The 23,707-nt window shown below is 33.1% G+C and overlaps 1 protein-coding gene across 1 annotated transcript in view; it reads right to left on the reverse strand.

Annotated features, from left to right (window-relative positions):
- Positions 1–926: 926 nt before the first annotated feature.
- The window catches only part of LOC128987909 (insulin-like growth factor I, adult form), a 38,792-nt gene continuing 16,011 nt past the window's right edge, over positions 927–23,707 (reverse strand). The window contains exons 2-6 of the mRNA XM_054408998.1: positions 16,865–16,978; positions 8,638–8,815; positions 7,992–8,118; positions 3,390–3,732; positions 927–2,721 (exon numbers count right to left, since the gene is read on the reverse strand). Coding sequence (XP_054264973.1) covers positions 2,623–2,721; positions 3,390–3,732; positions 7,992–8,118; positions 8,638–8,812 — 744 coding nt within the window. The 5' untranslated portion in view covers positions 8,813–8,815; positions 16,865–16,978 and the 3' untranslated portion in view covers positions 927–2,622. The remainder of the gene's footprint in view (positions 2,722–3,389; positions 3,733–7,991; positions 8,119–8,637; positions 8,816–16,864; positions 16,979–23,707) is intronic.

Consider the following 23,707-nt stretch of genomic DNA (forward strand, 5'->3'; position numbering starts at 1 on the left):
GTCATATTAAATGTTCACTTCTGAGTAAAAATATGTTACGCTTCTTTACCAATTTATTTGTTTTATGGTAACTGTAGGAAAAATATAATGTGCAACTTGGGTGCAAAGTGCAATTGCCTCACTCGAGAAACCATTCCAGTAAGTAAGTAAGTAAGTAAGTATTTCTCTCGAGTGAGTCAATTGCTCACTAGTTGCACAAATAACTATTTCACATGCTTACTAAATATATTTCTTGCATTTTATTCCTCACGTCGTATTTTCTAATAATCTTAAACATTTGATTGCGGTTGGATTAATTCATTACCACTGTGTCTAGGGGTGAGACTCTCAGGGTTGTTGGAAGCTTTTCCTCGCCCCTCCCTACACACCATCTAAATCAACAGAATTTTCCCTAGTGTAGCGATATCCCATCTGGACCAACTAAAGCAAATCTTAATATCCAGCAACAATTCCCAGGCTTACTGATAGATGAAAAAGTTTTGACTCTAAACTGGAAATAATATATCTTCTTAATATGCAAACTATCATATTACCCAAAAAGATTTTCAATACAGTTAAACATCACTAACTCGACAATTTATGGACGGAGGTTATCAAGTTATCCAGAACATAAAATTTTTAGTGGGTTCTAATAAATGGATACAATATAACAGACTAATTCAAAATGTTTACTTACAGGAGTGTTTTTACATATTGAGTAAACAATCTTCAAATAAATGTTTAATATTTTACAATTAATAAACTTTATGTTCTGAAAAAATTTATTTTTTTGCTTGTGCTGTCAGCTGTTGACGGGGTTACACAGACTGTCAAGTTAAACACAGACTCTAAGATTACTAGGTGTCGAGTTTCGAGGTTTCACTGTAGTTTCTGTCAACTAAATAGCTATTCTAAGTAAAAAGGATTTGTCAAGAAAATAAAACAACTTTTTGTATTCATGGTTTTTTATTTGTTCAAACTTATGCGTTAAACTAAATCAGAACTTTACAAATAACAATTAGGAGACATAAATATGTACAATAAATTTACCTACAAAAATATATACAGAAAAATAGTTTACATTGTTCATTTTTACAATTAAAGCTTACATAACTATTTTCACAATAAGGCACAGTTTTTAAAAACCTGATGATCATATTAATGGCTTGTAATTACTGTAGTAAATAAATAAAAATTGAAAAATTGAATAATTTGTTAGTTTTAAAGTACAGGACTGCGACTGTTTGATTAGTATTTTACTTTCTAGTAAAACTAATCATAATCAATTAAATTTTTTAAATATTTAATTACGGAGACAAAAATGGGAAAAATTACATATTAAATTTAAAATAGAACAATTTTTATAAATTATGTAGACTTTCTAATATATGAATTAAGTTTAAATTATTTTGGCATACAATATAGTCAATGATGCTACCAAGGTTCAACTATAAAAAACAAAGTTTTAATTTCTATTATACATTGTAGAAGCATTCCCTGCATTTTGTAAACAAAATGAACTTATAATATATTTCTCATATAGTCTTTAAACCTGGGTTTTCCTAGCCGCGGAAGCGGAATGTGGTAAAGCGATTTTCCACTTGTCCAGTAGCAGTCCACTCCGCTTAGAGGAAAAAGTACCATTATATTATCTTAGACAATAGGACGGCCGCCCCAAGGAAAACCCAGCCTTAATGTATCATTACAAAATAAAACTTACTTTAGACATATGTGGCGTCCCCATCTCAAATGAATATGGATATATTTCAAGTTGGAAATGAAGTTGAAGACTCAGTTTTATTTTATTTCACTAAAAGCTTGAGATCAGATTTATACTTAGCTTACAAAAAAGACGCAAGAACAGAAAGCTAAGTGAACAAAATGAGTATATCAAAACTACAATCTAGCATAACAACTATAGGTAAATTGCATGTTATAGCTGAACAAAACATGCAAATGTGTTACGTATGGCAGAAGCAATAGAATAACTTAACCGATAATATTTGTAAAATCAGTAAAAAAGATTCAAAAATGTTCTTAAAAGTGTTATAATAAAGTAAAAATAAAGATAAAACACACATGGATTTAAATTGAAAGATAAAACATTAATTTTTACCGTAGAACTTTATACAATCCAATATTTTTGTACTCGTTACTGCACTTACGCTAACGCATTGAGAAGATTGTTGCAGCTTTTATAGTTTTTATGAAAGCTTCTCTTTAATTATTTTTACCTCATTGAAAAAAAATTTATTACAGTAGTTTGAATTACAACTATTAATAGATCTCACTAATTTTAATGGCTTTCTAACATCCTAGTTTATCACAGGTATTTATCCTACCCTCGTAAGTACAAAATATATACATCTTATCACGTTTAGTATTAACATATAATTGTAACTGGAATTTTAATAACTGACAAAACCTCAATGATTTTACACAAACATATTATAACACAATATCAAACTTACGATGTGTTTCAACAACAAAACACAAGAAAGTCGTAAAAAATGTAAAATACTATTCTCATCTATAATACCATAGGTGGACATTTTGTTACAGGAAACAGTGTAACCTAACCTAACTAAGGTGTCCGGTAAGTAGGAATTATATATCACAGTCGGCGATATTACCAATGAAGGATTACGATTGTGGTACGTAGCTTCTGTACGACGCAAACGCTCGGCCCGCAAAGTACGGCTTCACCGTTCCAATCTCAAATGTCTTGGTACTGTGGTAATTCTGCAAATGAAAAAAGGTTGAAATAATATTAAGTAGTATTATGTTGTAACTTAAGATGGTGAGAAAAACTTTGGAGTGACTAACAGATAAAATAGCAGCATTTTTCTATAACAAGTCTTTCATGGGATGGTGATTAATACAACAAAACCTCGATAACAAGTCACCCTTGATAACAAATGTCATTTTCAAACACCAATCGATTATGTATTACCACCCTTGATCACATGTTATTAAAATATTGACAAGAGTCTACCTTGATGAAAAGAACTAAAACTTGTTATCGAGGTTCTACTGTGATTAGTTATTCATCATGCACAATTTTAAAAATTTGTTTTTAGCCTGGGATCATTTTCAAATTTACTTTAGGCTGGACCTAGAGGTTGAGGTATTATTACTTAGATAGAATCCTTTGTTGACTTGGCAAATTCAAACCCGGGACCGAAGTCCCACGTTCTACCACTGGACCAGCTCGCTGACCTTTGTCAATTGGCAAACATTAAAAAATTAAACGGTAATTTCTTCTCCTTGAGGACATCCAGGTATTTGGCAATCCGGACAGTTTTAGTTCTACTGTTCTCAAAAATCTCACCACCTATAATTTCTTCACCCTCAAACTGACTTTCAGGAAAATTCTTGTCACAAAGAGTCAATAATAAACACATTTTTACCTTGTCTTTTTTCGCCTTCGTAGATGCCTTACGACTGTGAAATTTCCTCCTGTAGTGATGATGGTTCTTGTGGTGTCGGAGAGGAGGAATGTTCGATAGAAATTCTTCCGTTGTGTCATTCGGCGTAGTCTTTGTCACCAAAGCCTTCGTCAGTTTGTTTGTAAAATGTTCTGCGGATGCTAAGAGATTTATCATTTTGTAGTTTTCACCTTCCTTCGGGTTGGTCACACTGTTGGTAGTCTTTGTTTCCATCGTGTTGGTATTTGTTGCTTCGGGCTTTGATGGGATGGTGCTCGTGACTTCTGATTGTTCTGTGCTCTCTGATCCGCTGTCACTTCGTTTCCTGCATAAAAAGTATTCATTATGTTGTAATTGTTGTAAGGTTAGAATGATGTGGAATCTATGACCATGAGGAAAACCAAATCTATCTTATAATGAAGTGATTTATCTTATAAAAGTGATCTATCTAATTAACTAATATCATGCTGTTATTTCTGTCTATTTCATTGATGTTTTTTGAGCGAAGCTCTTATACGTCGACTCTTATGCATTTCGTAATACGCAAACTCCTCCTAGACGGCTGAATCAATCGTTTTCAAATTTTGTATGGTGATAAAGACCATATCGGTGAGTGCCAACATCTATATGGCGTTAAAAAAGTCCCTCAGGAATCCGCCCCACTGGGTTTCAAAGTTTCAATGCAGTCCTTATATGGAAGCAGTATTTGACACATAAACAAAGACATATGATCAGCTGTTGACTTTTGAATGCAGTAGATAAAGAAATAACTGATAGCATTATTCCACAGATATTAGAACAGAAACGATATGGATGAAAAATATATTTCAATGACGACACTAGCTTGAGGTCCGTGACGTAGGAAATGGTTAAGGACGTAGTAAAGGTGAGCAGTCTGGAGTGTGGAAACTGTTATTGACGATTAGATTAAGGTAACTGCAATCCTTAAATGCTATTGGAAGGGAAGGAAACAGGTCCGCGACAAAGGAAGTGGTGGAGGAATTAGTAATGGCGAGCTGTTCGGGGTATGGGATCTGTTTATGACCCTTAGAATAAGGTATTTGCAATCCTATGATGCTATGTGAAGGGAGGGAAACTGGTCCGCGATGTAGGAAGTGGTGAAGGAAGTAGCAAAGGCAAGCAGTCCGGACTGTGGGAACTGTTTGTGACGATAAAATTAAGGTATCTGCAATCCTAAAATGCTATTGGAAGGGAAGAAAACAGGTCCGCGACGTAGGAAGTGGTGAAGGAAGTAGTAAAGGCGAGCTGTTCGGGGTATGGGATCTGTTTATGACGATTAGATTAAGGTATCTACAATCCTAAAATGCTATAGGAAGGGAGGAAAACCGGTCCGCGATGTAGGAAGTGGTGAAGGAAGTAGTCAAGGCGAGCTGTCCGAAGTGTGTGAACTGTTTATTATGATTAGATTAAGGTTTCTGCAATCCTAAAATGCTATAGAAAGGGAGGGAAACAGGTCCGTGACGTAGGAAGTGGTGAAGGTAGTAGTAAAGGCGAGTTGTTCGGAGTGTGGTATCTGTTTATGACCGATAGATTAAGGTATTTGCAATCCAATAATGCTAAGGGAAGGGAGGTAATCAGGTTCGTGGCGTTGGAAGTGGTGAAGGAAGTAGTAAATGGGAGCAGTCCGGAGTGTGGGAACTTTTTATAACGATTATATTAAGGTATCTGTAATCCTAAAATGCTATGGAAAGGGAGGGAAACAGGTCCGTGACGTAGGAAGTGGTGAAGGAAGTAGTAAAGGCGAGTTGTTCGGAGTGTGGTATATATTTATGACCAATATATTAAGGTATTTGCAATCCAATAATGCTAAGGGAAGGGAGGTAAACAGGTCCATGGCGTAGGAAGTGTCGAATGAAGTAGTAAATGCTAGCAGTCCGGAGTGTGGGAACTGTTTATGACGATTAGATTTAGGTATCTGCAATCCTAAAATGCTATGGGAAGGGAGGAAAACAGGTCCGCGACGTAGGAAGTGGTGAAGGAAGTTGTCAAGGCGAGCTGTCTGGAGTGTGGAAACTGTTTATGACGATTAGATTAAGGTATCTACAATCCTAAAATGCTATGGGAAGGGGGGAAAAGAGGTCCGCGATGTAGGAAGTGGTGAAGGAAGTAGTCAAGGCGAGCTGTCCGGAGTGCGGGAACTGTTTATGTCGAATAGATTAAGGTATCTGCAATCCTAAAATGCTATGGGAAGGGAGGAAAACAGGTCCGCGACGTAGGAAGTGGTGAAGGAAGTAGTCAAGGCGAGCTTTCTGAAGTGTGTGAACTGTTTATTACGATTAGATTAAGGTTTCTGCAATCCTAAAATGCTATAGAAAGGGAGGGAAACAGGTCCGTGACGTAGAAAGTGGTGAAGGTAGTAGTAAAGGCGAGTTTTTCGGAGTGTGGTATCTGTTTATGACCAATAGATTAAGGTATTTGCAATCCAATAATGCTAAGGGAAGGGAGGTAATCAGGTTCGTGGCGTAGGAAGTGGTGAAGGAAGTAGTAAATGCGAGCAGTCCGGAGTATGGGAACTGTTTATGACGATTAGATAAAGGAATCTGCAATCCTAAAATGCTATGGGAAGGGATGGAAACAGGTCCACGATGTAGGAAGTTGCTTAGGATGTAGTAAAGTATGAGCATAGTGTGAGAACCTTCTGTGGCAGTTAGATTAATGTTTCTTCAATCCTAAAATGCTCTGAGAAGGAAAGGAAACAGGCCCCACGATGTAGGAAGTGGTGAATGAAGTAGTAAAGGCTGGCAGTGCAGAGTGGGGGAACCGTTTGGGCGGTTAGATAAATGTATCTAATACTTAAATGCTATGAGAAGGGAAGGAAACAGGTCTATGACGTTGTAAATGGTGAAGGAAGTAGTAAGGCTTGCAGTGCAGAGTGTGGGAACTGTATTTGGCACTTACATTAATGTATTTGCAATCCTAAAATGCTATGGGAAGAGAGGGAAACAGGTCCACGACGTAGGTGGTGGTGATGGAAGTAGTAAAGTTGAGCAGTGTTGAGTGTGGGAATCAATTAATGTATCTGCAATGCTAAAATGCTATGGGAAGAGACTGTAGACTGTAGGTTTAAATAATTACGAAGCACGAATCGATACTTATTTCGATATATGCAATCGTTTACAATAGAAATTTACAACTGAGATGACAACAGCTGATTTTTACTCCACAGAGGCTAAAAATGATTTTTACTCCCTGAGAGTAAAAATTCTATTTTAAACCCGCAACGCATGCATTAAAAACGACTGTTTTTACTGCAGTATAACAAAAACAATATAATATGAACCATTGATGACTCCGCTCAATTTTGTGGATGCCTCTGCAAACGCCACCGCCACCTAGTAATACACACTATGAAAACAACTTCTATTCTTTCTATTTGACTATCCACTTTTATGACTAAAAGAATACTTCTGCATAAGCAGTAGTAGTTATAAGGATGAAAGGAGGAGTCTCTAGTATCAATTTGTACGTAATTTTGATCAGTCCATGGAACTCTGCAGAGCCGTAAAGATTGTAAATACAAAAAGTAAACTTTGGATTTTAGCTAGGAAAAAAATTTTTCCTACAGTCACCCGACAAAGTTGGCTTCCTTGTACTGTTTATAGTACAGAAAGCTGCTAATTGCTGCATATTTATACTTTGCCGTACGGTTTATACTTTGCCGCACATCAGGATTCCAACGAAACAACACAAAACAGCGTGGTTCTATTATGCACGTAATCCGTGTACGCTTGGAAATAGGTTGGCAACACTTGAAGATAATAATACTATGAGCAGCTGATTGACTATTATAACTACGATTAAACCTGTCATTTCGTGTTTATAGTTTCGGTATTTCTGAACTTTCTGGACTTTTCTTTTAAACGTTTTTAAAACATTCCTACGATCTTAATAAACAAGAAAATACCTTTAAAGAATTTTTTTTAGGCGCGGAAAACACTTCAAATTACAAAAACATACGGAACTATATTCTCAAAACGCGGAGCACATTTCTTGCCGAGGAAAAATAGCGGAGTGATATGGACCGCGGGTACTACTTTCTCTAGGGCACCATTTGTGTTGCCAGCTGAACCTAAAAACGTGTTGTATAGTGTTTGAAAGACTAATTATTTAAATGCCTTATAGTGACTGTAGGAAAAATATAATGTGCAACACGAGTGAAAAAGGCCTTTGCTGCACTCGAGATCATTCCGCACTCGCCTGCGGCTCGTGCGTAAACATTGCTCTCGTATGCAGCAAAGTGCCACTTTCACCACTAGTTACACAAATAACTATTTTAAAGCGTTTTACGTCAAAATTTTGTTAGCAGAGGATTTTTCCTCGACTCTACTCGACGCTGGCTTGTGCGTTGACAAATTTTCTGCAGGGTCTAGACTTATTAAGGTTGCTTTAAAACCTTTTTTCCAACTCTTTAAACTTTTGAGTAGCTGTATGCCTTAGCTGCTTAGCTAGCTGTAGTTCTTTGACTATCCTACTTGTGTTATCTACTCTACTTGTAGTATTTTTAGGTTCGGTTTTCCATTTGCAAATCTTGATCCAATCAAATAAGTTTATCGACTGACCTACCTGATCTGTATGTTTGATGGAGGTTCGGTGGGGTCAGCTATGCAGTACAGTTCCAGCACGGCGGGGGAGCAGCTCTTCCGACAACACTCCTCGACAATGCCCCGCCGGATCCGCCTGGCTCTTGTACCTGTAACAGGTACGATTTTAGTTTCAAGAGCTAGTTTATAGGTTATAAATGCAAATAAAGCTATATTTCATCAAGGAGGAGCAGATAAAAAAATCTTTTGCTGAAGCTATCATGCTATCAAGCCTGAAAGGCTGAAAGACAGTTAAAAATTTTCAAAATATTTGTATTTGTAAAATAAGATTTAAAATTGTTGCAGAGTTCTAGAGTTTTGCATTGCAATCTTTAATGTTTTGATAGGTACTCAATGATAAAATAACAATTGGGTTTATACGGTAACTGTAGCAAAAAATCATCCACGAGGAAAATCTTGGCAATCCTTTAAGAAATAAAAGAAATTTGTAACCACTTTTTCTTGGACTTTTTTTACAAAGAAATAATGGTTTTACCGCAAGACCTCTAACCTAAGATGACAAAAGATGTTGCACTTCATGAAAATTCACAAATTTGGGACAGTGATGTAAGTGATTAACTTCCAGAAAATATTTAAGGTTTATTCAAACTGATTTTTAAAACTCTTACCTTCCGGTTTAAGGGCGAAATTGTACCCTCTTCCGGAGCACATGAGGGAGAGCATGTCTGCCAACTTGTCTCCACACACCTGGCTCTGCTGAACCTCGTAGTTGCGCCATGGAGCTGCGTAGACGAGAGTCGCATAGCAGACGACAAGAATTGGCAGCACTGACAACAGCCCCATAGTCTGAAACAACAATGCGATGTTGATCATCTGGACTTGAAGAAGTGGATGAAACGTCTATGCATGAATCCATGAGGGGTGGTGGAGTTGAAAGGGAAAAAATACTCATTCATAATATTCAAACCACATTAATTGTTTATGACAGCGATGAAATATTTGATTATCTCAATTTAAAGAAACTGAGAGTGTATTGTGCGGATTTTAAATCAAAAGATTTAAAATCCGCGCCAGGCAATGGACAAGTCATCCAACCATGACGAAACGTGGAAGGATACAAACATCGAGGGACTGGAAAACCGTTGGGGGCCTGTTGGGAACCGTGCCGTGTACAAACCGTCTCGTCGTCACTTGTGGTCCAGTGCTCGCACAAACAACAGCTTTGAAGAATGCACAGCAATAATCATTAACATCTTTGAAAATCTGACAAGGACTGGGAGAAACATTAGAGAACAGTGAAGCATTTCTCCTTATATTCACAAATTCTACAAGTGCTGTTGTAGTTTAAGGGGAAAATACTATAAATTTATAACTTTCATAATCTGTTTAAGCTGACAAAAAACTATCTAAATCAACAGCCATTTAATTTCTGGACACTTTAGCTTTAAGTGTAATTTGTCTCTACATTGTCTTTCAAAACCTAACAATTACATTGGTGTAGAAAACATACAATAAAAAAGTTTGTATTCAAGAATCTTATAAGGGCTGATCAGGTTGAAGGGAAAATAATACACATTCATAGTGTCCATTTGTCATTCAAACTTCATTCACACACATTGAAACTATTTTCTAGGACCAAAAAACCACCTACGATGTGATAAAAATAGAGTTACGATATATTTTAATTTTACTACGAATTCTTAATCATCAAATATAAAGGCAACACAAAATAACAGAGGATGTTCAAATCATTAATCTTACAGGACGTATAATACACACGGACATAAAAGACCAATGGATAACAAAGGCATAGAATGTCTTGGAGTTTCAGAATCTCAATAAACATTGAAGGAAAATTGTGATTAATCTTTTCGATTGTTGATGATGAGAAACACAACAAAAGAGTGGTTTATAATTTTGCCATCAATCTTTCAAACACAGATGCGCTCCCTTTACAATTTACATCAAAGCCCCACTTTGTTTGAACAGAGTAAAATAATGTTATTTTGTTATACCTTACATCTATCTAAAAAGTAATTTACTTAAAATGTGTTTTGATGTTTAGCTGTTTGCAAGGTAAAAGAAATCTCCTAAGTTAAATTCCCTTAAATGCAACAAACCTACTTCCAGGTTGGATTTTCACTAAAATATCTCCTTAAAAATGTCAGGTTTATTCTATATCTAAATAACATAATGTTCAATGAGTACTTGTGTTATTGCTGCTAAAGGGAAAGTAATAATGTGGTTTTTAAAGTGAAATGTTGATAGCTTTTCCTGATTATCTGGCAAATATAATTAATTTATAAACCTGATGATTAATGGAATTTGTGAATTAATTGAAGTTGAGTAATTTAAAAGATTACAGTCATTGCTTAGGATTAAACTAGTTGCCCTCTGTGTTGCATGCTTTGTTACAATTTCTTTTAAATCAGTAAGTATTAAAATAGGGCACTTCAAACTTCAAAAGTAAAAAAAAATAAAAATATTAAAATCCAAACATTAATTATTAATTAATTTTGCTATACAAACTAGTAAGAAAATGGATCAATAAATAATTAATTAAAATATAAATATGGTTTGGATATTAACAAAGCATATATAATACAAGTTTTGTTAAAATTGAAGTGCATAATTAAGTTTTAAGGTTAATGAATGGTTATATCATTGAATGGAAAGAGAAATAACTTTGATCCAAAAGCTGTTATATTTGAAAATCCACATACAAAACTATTTTCAATATTTTTTGATTGACAAGTTTAATCTAAAAGCAATCAATGATTATATACTTTTAAATTCCAATAAAAAACTCATTAACCAAAAATATTATACAGTCTATTACTTTTCCCATCAAAACTTATGGGTAAAATAAACAAAATGGAGATCTACTTGAATATTAAACAGATCTAATTAAAACTTTACTTAAACCTGGAGAAGAGATTGAGCTTTAATTTATTTTTAGCGATGTTTTACTTTTGATTGCCTTTGGGACTTGAATATTTTAAATGGCCACTGTGAAATCAAGTTTCATCGATATTTCATCGAATTCTCATTCATAAGTTATTTTGAGTGGTCGCAGTAAAATTTTTATCAGCGTTTTCATTTACAAACTTATTTTGAATAACCAAACGGTTTATCGTAATGATATTACATTTAAATTTATACATTTTGGGTAATTTTTATGGTCGTAGTACGGTAAAATATTTTTGACTGATATTTTTCCTCTATATCAGAGTTTTCAGGTTTTTGGGAAAAAAATTGTTTAAGAACGAAAACAAAAATTGTTATACAGTTAAATATACGTAAACAGTTTAAAAAATTCAAAATTAACATTAATGAAGTCCCCAAAGCTCTACCTAAAGGCCAAACCCATAACCAAAAAATATGAAATTCGTCAACCAAATTAATTACAAATCAGTACCTAGCTAAGGTAAGCTTTCTTTAGAACACAAATGGAAATTTACAATAGATGAAAATAGATGTTGCACCGGACTCAATGGTCAGTAATATATAGGTCAGGTGATCTTTGACCTAACTATTAGACCTGCCGCCAAGCGTCTGTTGTCTGCAATTGTCAATTGACACCTTACTGGTGCATAAGTGAAGGTCACAAAGGGCAGTTATTTACACAAAGTTACAACAATGCAATTTATATTAGTTTATTTTTTATTTTTAGAGAATTATCCCATAGGGAAGTAACTAGTGCCGTAGGTGGCAGTTAGAGACACTGGACCCGGGACAGATTTACAAACTATTTTGGTGTCCTCAGAGGTCAAATAGTAGTTTTCATTACTCGTCCCTAAAGTAAGTTTTTTGGGACGATCGGAAATTCGATTAAGTCACAAAAAAGCATTTTAGGACGAGTTACGAGCAATATTTTTCATTATATTGTCATATCCTATAGCAGAAAATACTGTCATTACTCCAAAATACAGTAACACTGAATTAATTGGGTTATGTAAGAAACAAAGTTTGTTTATATATTGTTGAAGCATTTTAAAGGATCAGAACAGCTGATTTGTACCTATTTGAGATAAGCTTTGACATAACCATATGATTCGAGTCCGCAAAAAGCTATCTTTAGGGACTCCAAACCATCTGGATCCGTAAGACAGCTGTTTTTGAGACAGTGTAATGAAAAACACTATTCGTTCAAAGGTTTATGTACAATTCAAAACGCATAACAAATGAATTTTGAAGTATGATGTTTTTGGCATCTATGGACATCAACACGGAATACGGTAAAAGCTTCCTTAAATATGAAATTCGCTAAATTCATCATAAATTTAACACTTTTGAAAATTCATTTATTTAAATAATAAGAAACATCATGATATTTTGAACCTCATAACATTCTCAAATTTTGGAAAAAGTGTCAAACTTCTTCTCACTGTTTTGGATTTAATTTTAAACAATTCACCGAGCGAAGCTCGGCCACCACAGAGCTTGTCATTTTCGAATGTGAAAAGACGAACCTTGGTCTCAAGGCTGGGAACGGACCACACAAAGTGTCATTTCTGTGGAATTATGACAAACAGCTGTCTGTAGTCTACCGAAACTGAGAAACAGTTTGCAAAGACGCTAATACAACTAGCAAATGTTAGACTTGGGTATGTTTCCAGGACAACAGTTTCACCATGGAATAAACGTACTCGCTTCACTTATAAAATCTTCATATATCTTCGGTTGTATGAGAAAAGATGACTTGACTATAGCAAAATGTTAGAATAAAATACTATTTTAATTTAAGTGTGGTTAATTTAGTATAAAAAATGATTCGCTATAATAGTTTCGACAATGGGAAATCTTATCGTAAAGTAGATATACATTAAATGGGATAAAAATTTTACCTGAAATAAAGTCTAAGATTAACAATCCCATAATCAGCTTGACGTTTTAAAACACATAACGTGTTAATTTCCCATGTAGGGAATAAGCTATTACCGTAGTATCATGGTGAAACATGGATACGGGACAGATTTCCTTGTTAAATATTTATAGGGAACATATCTTAAAAGTTAAGGAAATATCTTAATGAAAAGCAAATCATGCAAATGAAAATTCGTTTAGTCTACAGGTTTGCTGTGGTGGGGAATTATAAAATGTACAAACATCTGCTTTAAACAAGCATGCTGTTTCGCAAGTAATTTGATGTCTAGTTTGAATAATGTAGTTGTGAAACAATTTTTTCCATGGGAAAAGCAAAACTAGAATATTTTGCTCTTGTGGTAAATTAGATGATTCATGTTATTATTTTCCAAATGCCAACTCATTTCCGACTATTAACGCATCCTGTATATGAACAATGCTAAAAAGTCACTGTTACAAATAAATTTAAAAGTATCAATTAGATGACATGTGTTCTGTAATAGTATATTTCGTACCTAGGGCCGAAAATGAGGTTTTGCCGGCTCGAGATAGTTTTTAAGTTCGAGACGAAGTCGAGAACTTAAATCGATCGAGAGCTGCAAAACCATTTCGGTCCGTGGTACGAACGCTATTTTTCACCACACTTTACCCTATTACTACTATTCACCACTATAATAATGCACACTGATAGTCAACACAACTACAACTTTAAGGTTATGTGAAGAAATAATTTGAGGAATCAGCAAAAATAAAAATAAATAGTTGCTAGGCAACGGTGACAATAACACAATTCTATTGCATTGCTATGGATTTTGATTGTGTATTTAAAATGCATTCTGTTTTAAGTAAGTAAGCGGACAGCTGATTTTGCGGCCCCGGCCTGTAAAAACCTGCTCGGTCCCCAAATTACGATGACAGCTGGCATGGCCAGCAAAACGTAACTTTCAGCCACCAATTAACGTATGTAATTCATCCAAAAACATCATAGTGTGGTGAAAATTATATTTCAATGAAAGTAGTGTAGAAAAAATAAGAATTGTATGTATATTTTATAAAATTTTACATGTAAACCGTCTTTAAATATTTTATAGTTGTATTATCTCTGCAAACAATTTTATAAACGAGATTTTAGTTAGTTTTGGACAATTTCGAAGAGAATCAAAGAGATTTTGAAGGGCTTGAAAAGGTAGGATGTGGATAATGGATTAAAAGAGGTTGGATAATGGAGAAAGGTTTAATTTTCCCGACGGATTTCCAAAGCTATTATAACTGCTAGAGTTTTCATTGAATTAAATTCCGAGTGAGTTAATTGAAATTACTCTTAGTTTCATACTTATCATTTGAAGCTGCATTATAGTAATTAATTTATAGTTTCATTCGTAACCAGTGGTCTTCTAGTGTTCGAAGACCAAATAATATAAAATGTATATACTTCTCTATTTTCACCCCACACGGTAAATTAAAACATGTGATTGGGATTTCTTCAATTTGTTTTTAATTTTCTGTTTATATTTTGTAAGCAGTATGGCAACCCATAAGGTCCGTGTTAATTCTTTAAATTTATAATTAATTTTTTGTCCTTGTTTTTTAGCTTATTTTAATTTATAAAGGGATTCTGTACACCTACAGGATAATATATTTCTGTATGCGTAGATTTTCCCTATGATGCACACGAGCTGAGAAGAAAGTTTTAGAGAAACATTCTTGCCTATTAATACATAGATTATTCACTAGTCAATACTTATGTTGGTTAGAAATATACAAAATAATAACTTATACATTAAAATCCCTTCTGTGTACGTTATAGGAATGCGAAAATTCAATTTAAAAACCTCAAATTTTTTTAAATAACACATATTCCATATTTATTCAAAACATTCGGATTCTACATGATCAAATACGGTTTTTAGATTTTAATAAGACAGAACTATTACTGTATCATATAATAGACTAAAAACGTCAAAGTTTAAGAATGCTATATAATGTAGATGTTTAGGTGAATTGGAATACTATTTTAATGTTTATAAATTTAATTGCAAAAAACACTAAAATACTATTGTTTATTGATTAGCTAGTTCAGTAAATATTTTATTGTGAAAATTAAATTGTGTAAACATAAATTTTACTTAGTAGAACTTTCACAATAATCACAAACAAATTTTTAAGGTTTTACTTAAGCTTATTAATATTTAAAAAATAACTGTAAGAAAAATTGAAAAGAAACTTCACTGACCATCTCGCTGTATAGGTTAGTGAAAATTCAGTAACATTTTTATTTGATACCCTATTTTAGTTGTTTAAGTTGTTTAATTTTAATTTTTTTAATCTAAAACGGTGTTAAAATAAAATGTTAAGTTTAAATAATTACCATTAAGTGAAAAAAGTTGGAGTTGAAGAACTTTACGCAATGATTAAAGATGTTTTAAATTAAATCAATTAATTACATAATAATAACAAATATACCCACACTTCTTACTGCAAAATGTTTTTGATATTTAATGTACACATTAGGTATTTCAAACGTAAATTCCACTTGCTAGAATTACCTAAATACTTATAAACACATTTTAAACATTAAAATTCAGTAATTCTTAGTGACATTTTTGGTGAGTTATTATAACCAAAAGAATAATAACAAGCCTTAAAATGCATTCTGTATAGGTCGGAGAAAATTTTCTGTATATTCTCAACTCATAGATTGGTTTTTAGATAGATTTTTTTAATGTACACATTTTATTCTACACTTTAGTTTAAAGGTAAAAGTTTAATGGCTATAATGAAGTGAGTAGGGAATAAATATTTAAGTTTAGGAATGTTACATAATGTGTAAGGAAGTTTTATTAAAATAATGGATAATTTTTGTACCTATAAGTTTTTATTGAAAGCATACTAATTTACTTTAATACAAAAAATATTAATGGTTTCATGAATAATTTAAATGTAAAACTAGATTATATAAGAGTACATTTACCTACTACGTAGTCCACAATTATAAACACAATAAAAAACTTTAAACAATTTTTTAAGACAAGTTCACTTTTCACAAACTGCAATTACGTAAAAAAAACTGCGGAAGCGAACCGCAACAGACCAGCCACCTGAAGAAACCCGAGGAGACTAAAACAGCTGACAGCAAAACAGCTGATCAGTAAAACAGCTGATACACAATCTCTTGTTTAGCCACGTGCACTATGGACTTTCTTCTTGTTTGACAAACATATTTTTATACTCTTTGGCTTGTTTGATTCCTCAAACTTATTTGTGACATGTCGTCGACCAGATAATGCGTCTATGAAGACTGGAAATGCAAAGCGGAGTTTAAACAAATCAGAATATTTTGGTCCAGGAGACCATTTTGAGTGCATTGTTGTCGTGTCAATAACCTCTGTGATTTGACTTTTGTGTTTGTAGACTTTGTGACGTAAGAGGTTTCTTGGATTTTAGTTTGATAGGTACAAGTTTAAGATTATAGATTGTTGACTAAAGGATTAGATATCGCATTTATGTTGGTCAGCTGTTTGTTGTATATATAATATGTTTGGTAAATACAACTGTATTTTACATCTATACTCTATAAAAGCTTATTTGGAATTAATTTTTTAAGGTGGTAATTTATAGTAAATCGTATTAAAAAATATCGTTGAAACTATGTGATCGAAATAAGGTATATTCATGCTAATTTAACATTCTATAATAAAATAGCTTACCCCCGTAGCAAACCTTCAGACCAAGCGAATTTCCATTTGTGTTAGGCCTATCGGATTTTGACTAAAACATTTACATAGGAATATCGGTAGGGGCCCATTGTTTTGTATTCATACGAAGATTATTTTCTCGTAAAAATTTAATATACAAGATATAATACGTAAATAGACTTGAAACATATTTTTTCGGAAAAATACACACAACACAATAAAACGTGCTTGCTAAATTTTAGAATGAAAAAGATCGGATAAAAGATTGAAATTCATTGATATTAGGCTAAATTAATTGTATCCCCGACATTCTATACAAGCACTGTATACTTACAGTAATATTCTACGCTCTTAGAAGAAGAAGATCTTGAGAAAACAGCTTTGGAATGTATTTCCAAGGTGTTTCTGGACAGTCTAAACCAGGAATTTCTTTGCTTGAAAATTTTGACTGCAACAGAAAAATGTAAATCATTATAGACTAAAAGACTAAACCAACTAAAAATAATGTAATGTGGTTCTGGTTCTTTTATAGGGATGTTTAAGTTAAAAACAGTACCTATTTCTAATTGAAAAAGTTTCTATGATTTGTTTTATGGTAGGTTTTGACGGGAAGTTTTTATAGGACGTCTACTTAAAGGTTTTTGAAACACACTCAAGTTATAGGCCTACCAACCTGGTTCAGACAGACATTTCCACATTTTCCAAAATTCAAAATTATCTTGCGCAAGGATTCTTCTGTACTGCTCAACTGTATTGATTACTTTATGGTTTTCACTTTTTCCTTTTTTTCGTGCTACTTATCATCGTTTTATTGACTAATCAGGATCGAACCGGTGACCTCACGACGAACACTAAAACCACTCAACGTTACCAGGCGTTCAACAACTCCACAATTTCTGCAATTCCTTGTGAGTTACGCAATACGCAATGCCACTACGGATTGCAGATTGCACCGATAGACGGAGATAGAGATAGAGTGTGTGAGAGGGGAGATTGTGTGTTTCTCAACTTGACACACATCCACAACTGTGTCACAGCCAGCTGTTGACACGTGACACAGCATCTCAGGACGTCTCGATCAAGGATCAAGGACATCCTTTTCCTTTTTGATCTTACAGGATTTCAGTACTATACTAAATTTGTAGCACGGAGTCTTCTAAAGAAGAGACCACTCTTTTACGGTTAGGTTAGGTTCATAGTTTATGATGATGGCAAGCAAGGTAACATACAAAATTTACATTATTTCAAATTTTCTAGGTAGCAGAGTGGCAATAGTGCTCGCCTTCAAATCTGAAGGTCGCTGGTTCGAATCCAAGCGAGATCGTTACCAGACCCATATGTCATTTGTGATTGGCTATCGATTAATTATGCTTTATAACAAGTCGACGTTAGACAGTAATTAGACCAGGGTTTGGACCGTTCCCTTGGACGATTTATAAATACAATTGGCGTAGATAGACACACAAAAACACACGAAAAAGATGCTACAATCCATTGATGTATTTGTAAAATTTTCTCTTAGATTATAGCTTTTGTTTGTTCCCTCCACTAAACTAAACTAACCTAAACAAACTTTAATCCACCTAACCTTACCACCGCAGCGTAAAATAGTACTCTATATGAGAAGATCCGTTTTGCTGCATTTATTATAGGGCTCCAACGGGTGTTAAATTCAAAGTAGTTTTTGTGGTTGAAATTCCTTAGTTTTCCCAACTCCTCCCAAGATAGGTTAGGTATGATAGTTAAATTCATATAAAGTTTGAGCGTGATATATAATAGGATTTTTTGAAGGGATACTAACTAAACAACCAACATTAGAGTGAATTAAACTATGTGTAGTTTCAAATTAATTTACAGCAAATTTATTTACTGTATGGACCACCTAGGGAGGTATCCTTATTAAAAAACCTTATTCTCTGATCGATTTTGTATAGTTTTTTCCTCTCATCCTCGTTGTAACACACAAGAAAATTATCCAACATAACCTCAATAATTTAATAGGATCAAAGATTTAAATCTGCGATGAAGGATAGTACCATAAAACAAAACGTGAAAGATTGATAATGAACTTGTAATAAAAAAATATAAAAAAAACACGATCTATCCAAAGAATTTATAAACAGTTAATTTTCAAATTTGTATCCAACCAACAGTGTAATAGTCACCAAATGCATTTGTACGATTATCAACGACAGATGAGCACAATGACTTCAACAACAAAGGACCTACGACGATGCATTGGTGTGATGCAACTATGGCTCAGTGGGCGACTGTTGCAACAATCAATCATGGAGTTGTCACGTGATCAGGTGGCCGAGCTTTGCTTTGAGAGTTGAACAGAAATACATTGTTCAGGGGGTTGACAAATGAAAGGGCATCTATATGTTTATTACTTGTTTATTGATCGACCATGTATTTATTGGGCATTGGATAAAAAAAAATTACTTTTCATTGTTGAATCAGCTGATCTTTATAATTTTCTAGTTTCCATTACAGTTTTGTTATTGAAAATTGAAGACTCGAAATAAATCATTTTGTCTTTTGAAATTCGAAGAATGAGAATAAATGTTTTAAATTGCAACGAAAGTGTCGACAAACATAAGCAACTACACAGGCCAAAAAGACTTCAGCGGTTTCTGGAAGCTGGTGTTGTGATAGAAAACTGACAGCAGACAACATCGGATATCTGAAGAAAATTTCTAAAAAGATAATTTAATGTTCTGTTGCTCTATCCGATGCCATAAAATCATACTTGTACAATTAGTAGGATTCAAGAAAATCATATCTAACACAGATCTTTATGTGTTATTCAAATTGTTATGGTAGATTAATTTTGTTATCACGTGTATACTAAAGTATTATACGGAAAGTAAATAAAGATACGTCTTATAACACTTAAAACGTATGTTTACGCTTATACTGTTAATCACAAGACGGTAAATATACAAAAGATGGTAAGTGGTGATCGATTTCGATTGGACACTCTAATCATCATCAGACCCAATAGGCGAATGAGTCACTAATTTTATAAAGTATTATAAAATGATTTTTAAATGGTGGTCAGTTTTACACAAACGAAAATAACATCTACTTTTGTAATGAGTGATACTCCTGGGTGGAAAGGTTATAGTGCTCGCCCCATTATCAAAGGTTGCCGGGTTCAATCCATCAAAGTGAATAGAATTTGATGGTTTATAATTCCTAGCCGTCCTTCATCATTGGTAGTTTTGATAGATAATCTTGGCTTAAGAAAACAGCTTATCTTAGTCAGTAACAGATATCTACTCAATTGTACATTCAAATTCAGCTTAAAATACTTAAAGAAATAACTTATCTGTTTTGGTGACTAAGTAAATGTTTATTTCCTCATGACTGTAATTTATTTAACGATAAGACTAGTCATCTACGGTAGTAAAAAAACTTCAACAACAATTATTGCAATTATACATAGCAAGATCCAATATTTTCCTTACATTGCAAGACTCAAAATTTATTTTTTTAACACCGATGTTTCGTAAACCACATTGAACTTGCAGATGTCTCTGGAATGATTTGACACGACTGTACCTTGAAAGAAAACCTACTTATGTAGATGGCAGAAATACGCCTACTGTTTAACATAAGTCATCTACGCTCTGTTTATAAATGGCCTGGTGTATTTACACCTTATTTACATATTGACAAAAGTTGTTTACAATACGTGTGGTCCTATTTTACATTCTGGGTACGTTTTGGACCTGTTTTGAATTGCAGGACAGTTTATTTGTAGCAGACAAACGTAGGTTAAATACATCGAGTGGTTCTTCTACTAATATTGATGAAGAAAATAGTTCACGTTCACAAAATTTATCGCGGATTAATTTGTGTGTGTTATTAGTACAAATATATTTCTTTATCAAGATCTAAAGTCATTAAAATGCAAAAATACAGTTCAGTAGTTAGAACTTAGTCTTATTGAGTTTGCAGAGTAATACTTAAAGCATCCAAAGAAAAACAGCTGATCGTATTAAAGGAAGTTAAACAAAAACCATTGTTGCAGTTAATTATTAAAGGGTAGCTTTGTAAGAAAAGATTTTTTCTCAATTCTTTCAGCTGATTCTCTTGAGAAAATGCATTAATATTTATTTATGTTTTCAATACATGTTTGGCGGAGGTAAAGTAGTTCCTTATATGGTCAAGCATATCAGCTTTACATTTCTTTTCTTAATTTCCTCCGCTGTTGTTAATAAATAAATTAGTTCGAAATTAAAAATGTACTATGATATTGTTATTCTAATGCATATTGGTTTGCTATTATGTTAAATTGTCTATGTTACTACAATAAGCCCATTTAGCGATATCTAGACAAATTGAAATGAAAGACATTTCAATAACTTTAATGGAAAATGTTAATACTATGGTGGTGTAGTATTTGTTGCATAAAACTTTCGGTTTTGAAGGAATAGACAAAATATTTCTGTATACTATTAGATATTTTTATTCAATATTTTTCATAAAATGTAAAACTATACACTTAACGAACAATATACTTTAGAAATCAAAAACAAAGGCACCTTTAGTGTTCTTTTTATTTGTTATACATTGACTTTGAATAATGCAATTATATTTCTCGTCCTATTATATTTTAATCAAATCTTTGTGTGCGTTTTTTGTCCGGTAACGTATAGATAAGGCTAGACCAAAGATAAGGATCTTGTCTAGACGCAAAGCAAGCAAATATCTCATGAGTCACATATTCTGACAATATAGACTATTAATAACCTCAAAAATATCCGTTAGTAGGTCTCCTGTTACCAATAAGTTGTAGAAATTATAATACTGACAATTGAAAATGCATATTTTGAAAATGGATGATAAAAAATATTAATTGATAATAATTTACATATTCAATATAATTCGTTATAATATATGCACTATGTCGCTGACCCAAGTTTTAAATCAGCTGTTTCAATTATTGCATTGTTGGCATTTTCAATGTTAATTAAATTATGTTTAACATATAACATATCTCATTCGGCAAATTTTCATATTACAGTATTCTACGTTATTTTATTTTAGGTACGTATTTTCTTTGATTGGCGTGTTATAAGCTAAATACATCCTTACACCAGCAGTTTCATTAATATAAAAATGACAACATATACAGAAAAACGACTAACAAATTAAACATCAAGAGAAGACTTGACCAAAACAAGAATGACAACCACTCCTCCTATACCCTTTAGTTGAAAGCTTTTGTTTGACAGTTCTTGCCAACTTTTAAACAATAAAATACTCTCGTGATCACCTGATGTGTTTATAAAATTTATTACAAAATAATTTATCAATGCAAATTCAAACTTTAGATACTAAATTAAACCTTTAAAGATAGGGACAAGACATTTAGGGGTTAAGTGAAGTATTATTTTTGGCAACCTTACGTCAGAAAGTTAAAGGAGAGAAAATGAATTTATTTTACCCTCCTAAATCATATACACAAAAAGTCTGTTTGTTGTTAGTTGTAGGAAAACACTTAAAATATCATCTACGTGCTATCAACGAAAAAAAATCAACACACAAATAACAAATGACACCATACTAGTACAAGTTTCCGATTTTCGAAAGTTAACTGTATACCCAAATTACACTACAAGGTTTCAAAACATACCTAAACACTCTACATATAAATTCCTAGAAGTCAGTTTCGTATGTTTACAACATCAAAGTGACTGACGGATTGACAATCCATATGTTCCTGTCTTTTTTGATGGACAAGATATTAATGAAGGTTACGCAATTGAAGGTAGACGCCCACAGTTGTACTATTAATCATTTAGGGTCCTTGAGTAGAAATGTTTTGAAGTCAAAACAACCGTAAGTCCTTGTATGGTCCTGATTAACGTCTTGATTAACGTCCGCACGAGTGAGTACTACGACTATGCGCAGTACTATCCTGATAATTAGACCAATTCTTTAATACCAAGGCAAACATGTGGTTCGGATTCCACTATAAACTGTAGGTCCCTCAGTTACATTATCTGTATGGGCTTTTAATTAACAGCTGTGTCTAAGGAATATGTCGGCTTTAGTCACTAACAAGACTATAAGATCGCACCACTCATCCTACACTCATCTCCATTCATGATTGGCTTAAAATACCTACTTTGTATGGTCGCCATTTCAATGAAAAATATTAAAGTATATTTTCACTACTAACCTAAAAAGAATCTTACATGAGCTACTAAAATATTATATTACTTTGAATAGTGAAGGTAAAAATTCCATCACTGTATGTGCACTAGTTGTGGTCTTTTTACAAAAGAAAAATAGTAAAATTAGCCTCACAAAGAGTGTGCTACTAATGAAGATGTGTGTTATAAAATAGTTTTCCACACTATGACATTGCTAGGGATATTAAAAAGGAAGGTCCTTGCCCTTTTACCTATTTTATAATAAATAAAGTATATAGTCCTTTTAGTTTAGCACCAAAACATTCAATATTGCCTGGAATAAAAAAAACCAATGCAGCACTAAAATAAAAATACGCGAACATGAATTAAAATTAAGTTAAATATTCGCAAGAAAATAAAATCGGGTAGACATAATACAATTAATTAACAGGGAATGACGTACTGTACATCGTACGTAAATATTAGAAACATTGTTAACTTGCTTTTACTTAATATTCTTTATATTTTACTAACTTATAATTTACATTTTATTCCTTTCAATTTTAATATTCAGTAATTTTTGCTTAGTTTTTATTGTTAACTTTCAAGACTGATTATATGAAAATATAGCATATTAACATTGTCCACTCCTTTATATAAAATCCTACTGACATTTTCTTCATGTACAGCTTTATTAAAGAGACGAAAAATCGCCAACATTAAACTAGATTAAATTTACACAACTTAATAAATCCAATTAACTTTTAAACAGCTGGATAATTGTTTATAATCATTTGTGTTACACAATCTGCTTAATGTATGTGAACTTCTGAACAATGCTCAACAAAAATGCTGTATTTATGTGAAAGACAGGGTGAGCTTGTTGGATTTAATTGTTGGCAAGATTTCCCAGAATTCTAATTAAGCACGATTCTATCTCAATTCGCAATCTAGAAACCCTTATGTCCTTTATTCGAGAACGGGTCCTTTTGGGATGTCATTTCTCTTTATGCCAGCTATCATGGACC

Source organism: Macrosteles quadrilineatus, unplaced genomic scaffold (genome assembly GCF_028750875.1).
Source record: "Macrosteles quadrilineatus isolate MER2022 unplaced genomic scaffold, UCM_ALF_1.0 Scaffold_2__2_contigs__length_208266976, whole genome shotgun sequence".
NCBI lineage: Eukaryota > Metazoa > Arthropoda > Insecta > Hemiptera > Cicadellidae > Macrosteles > Macrosteles quadrilineatus.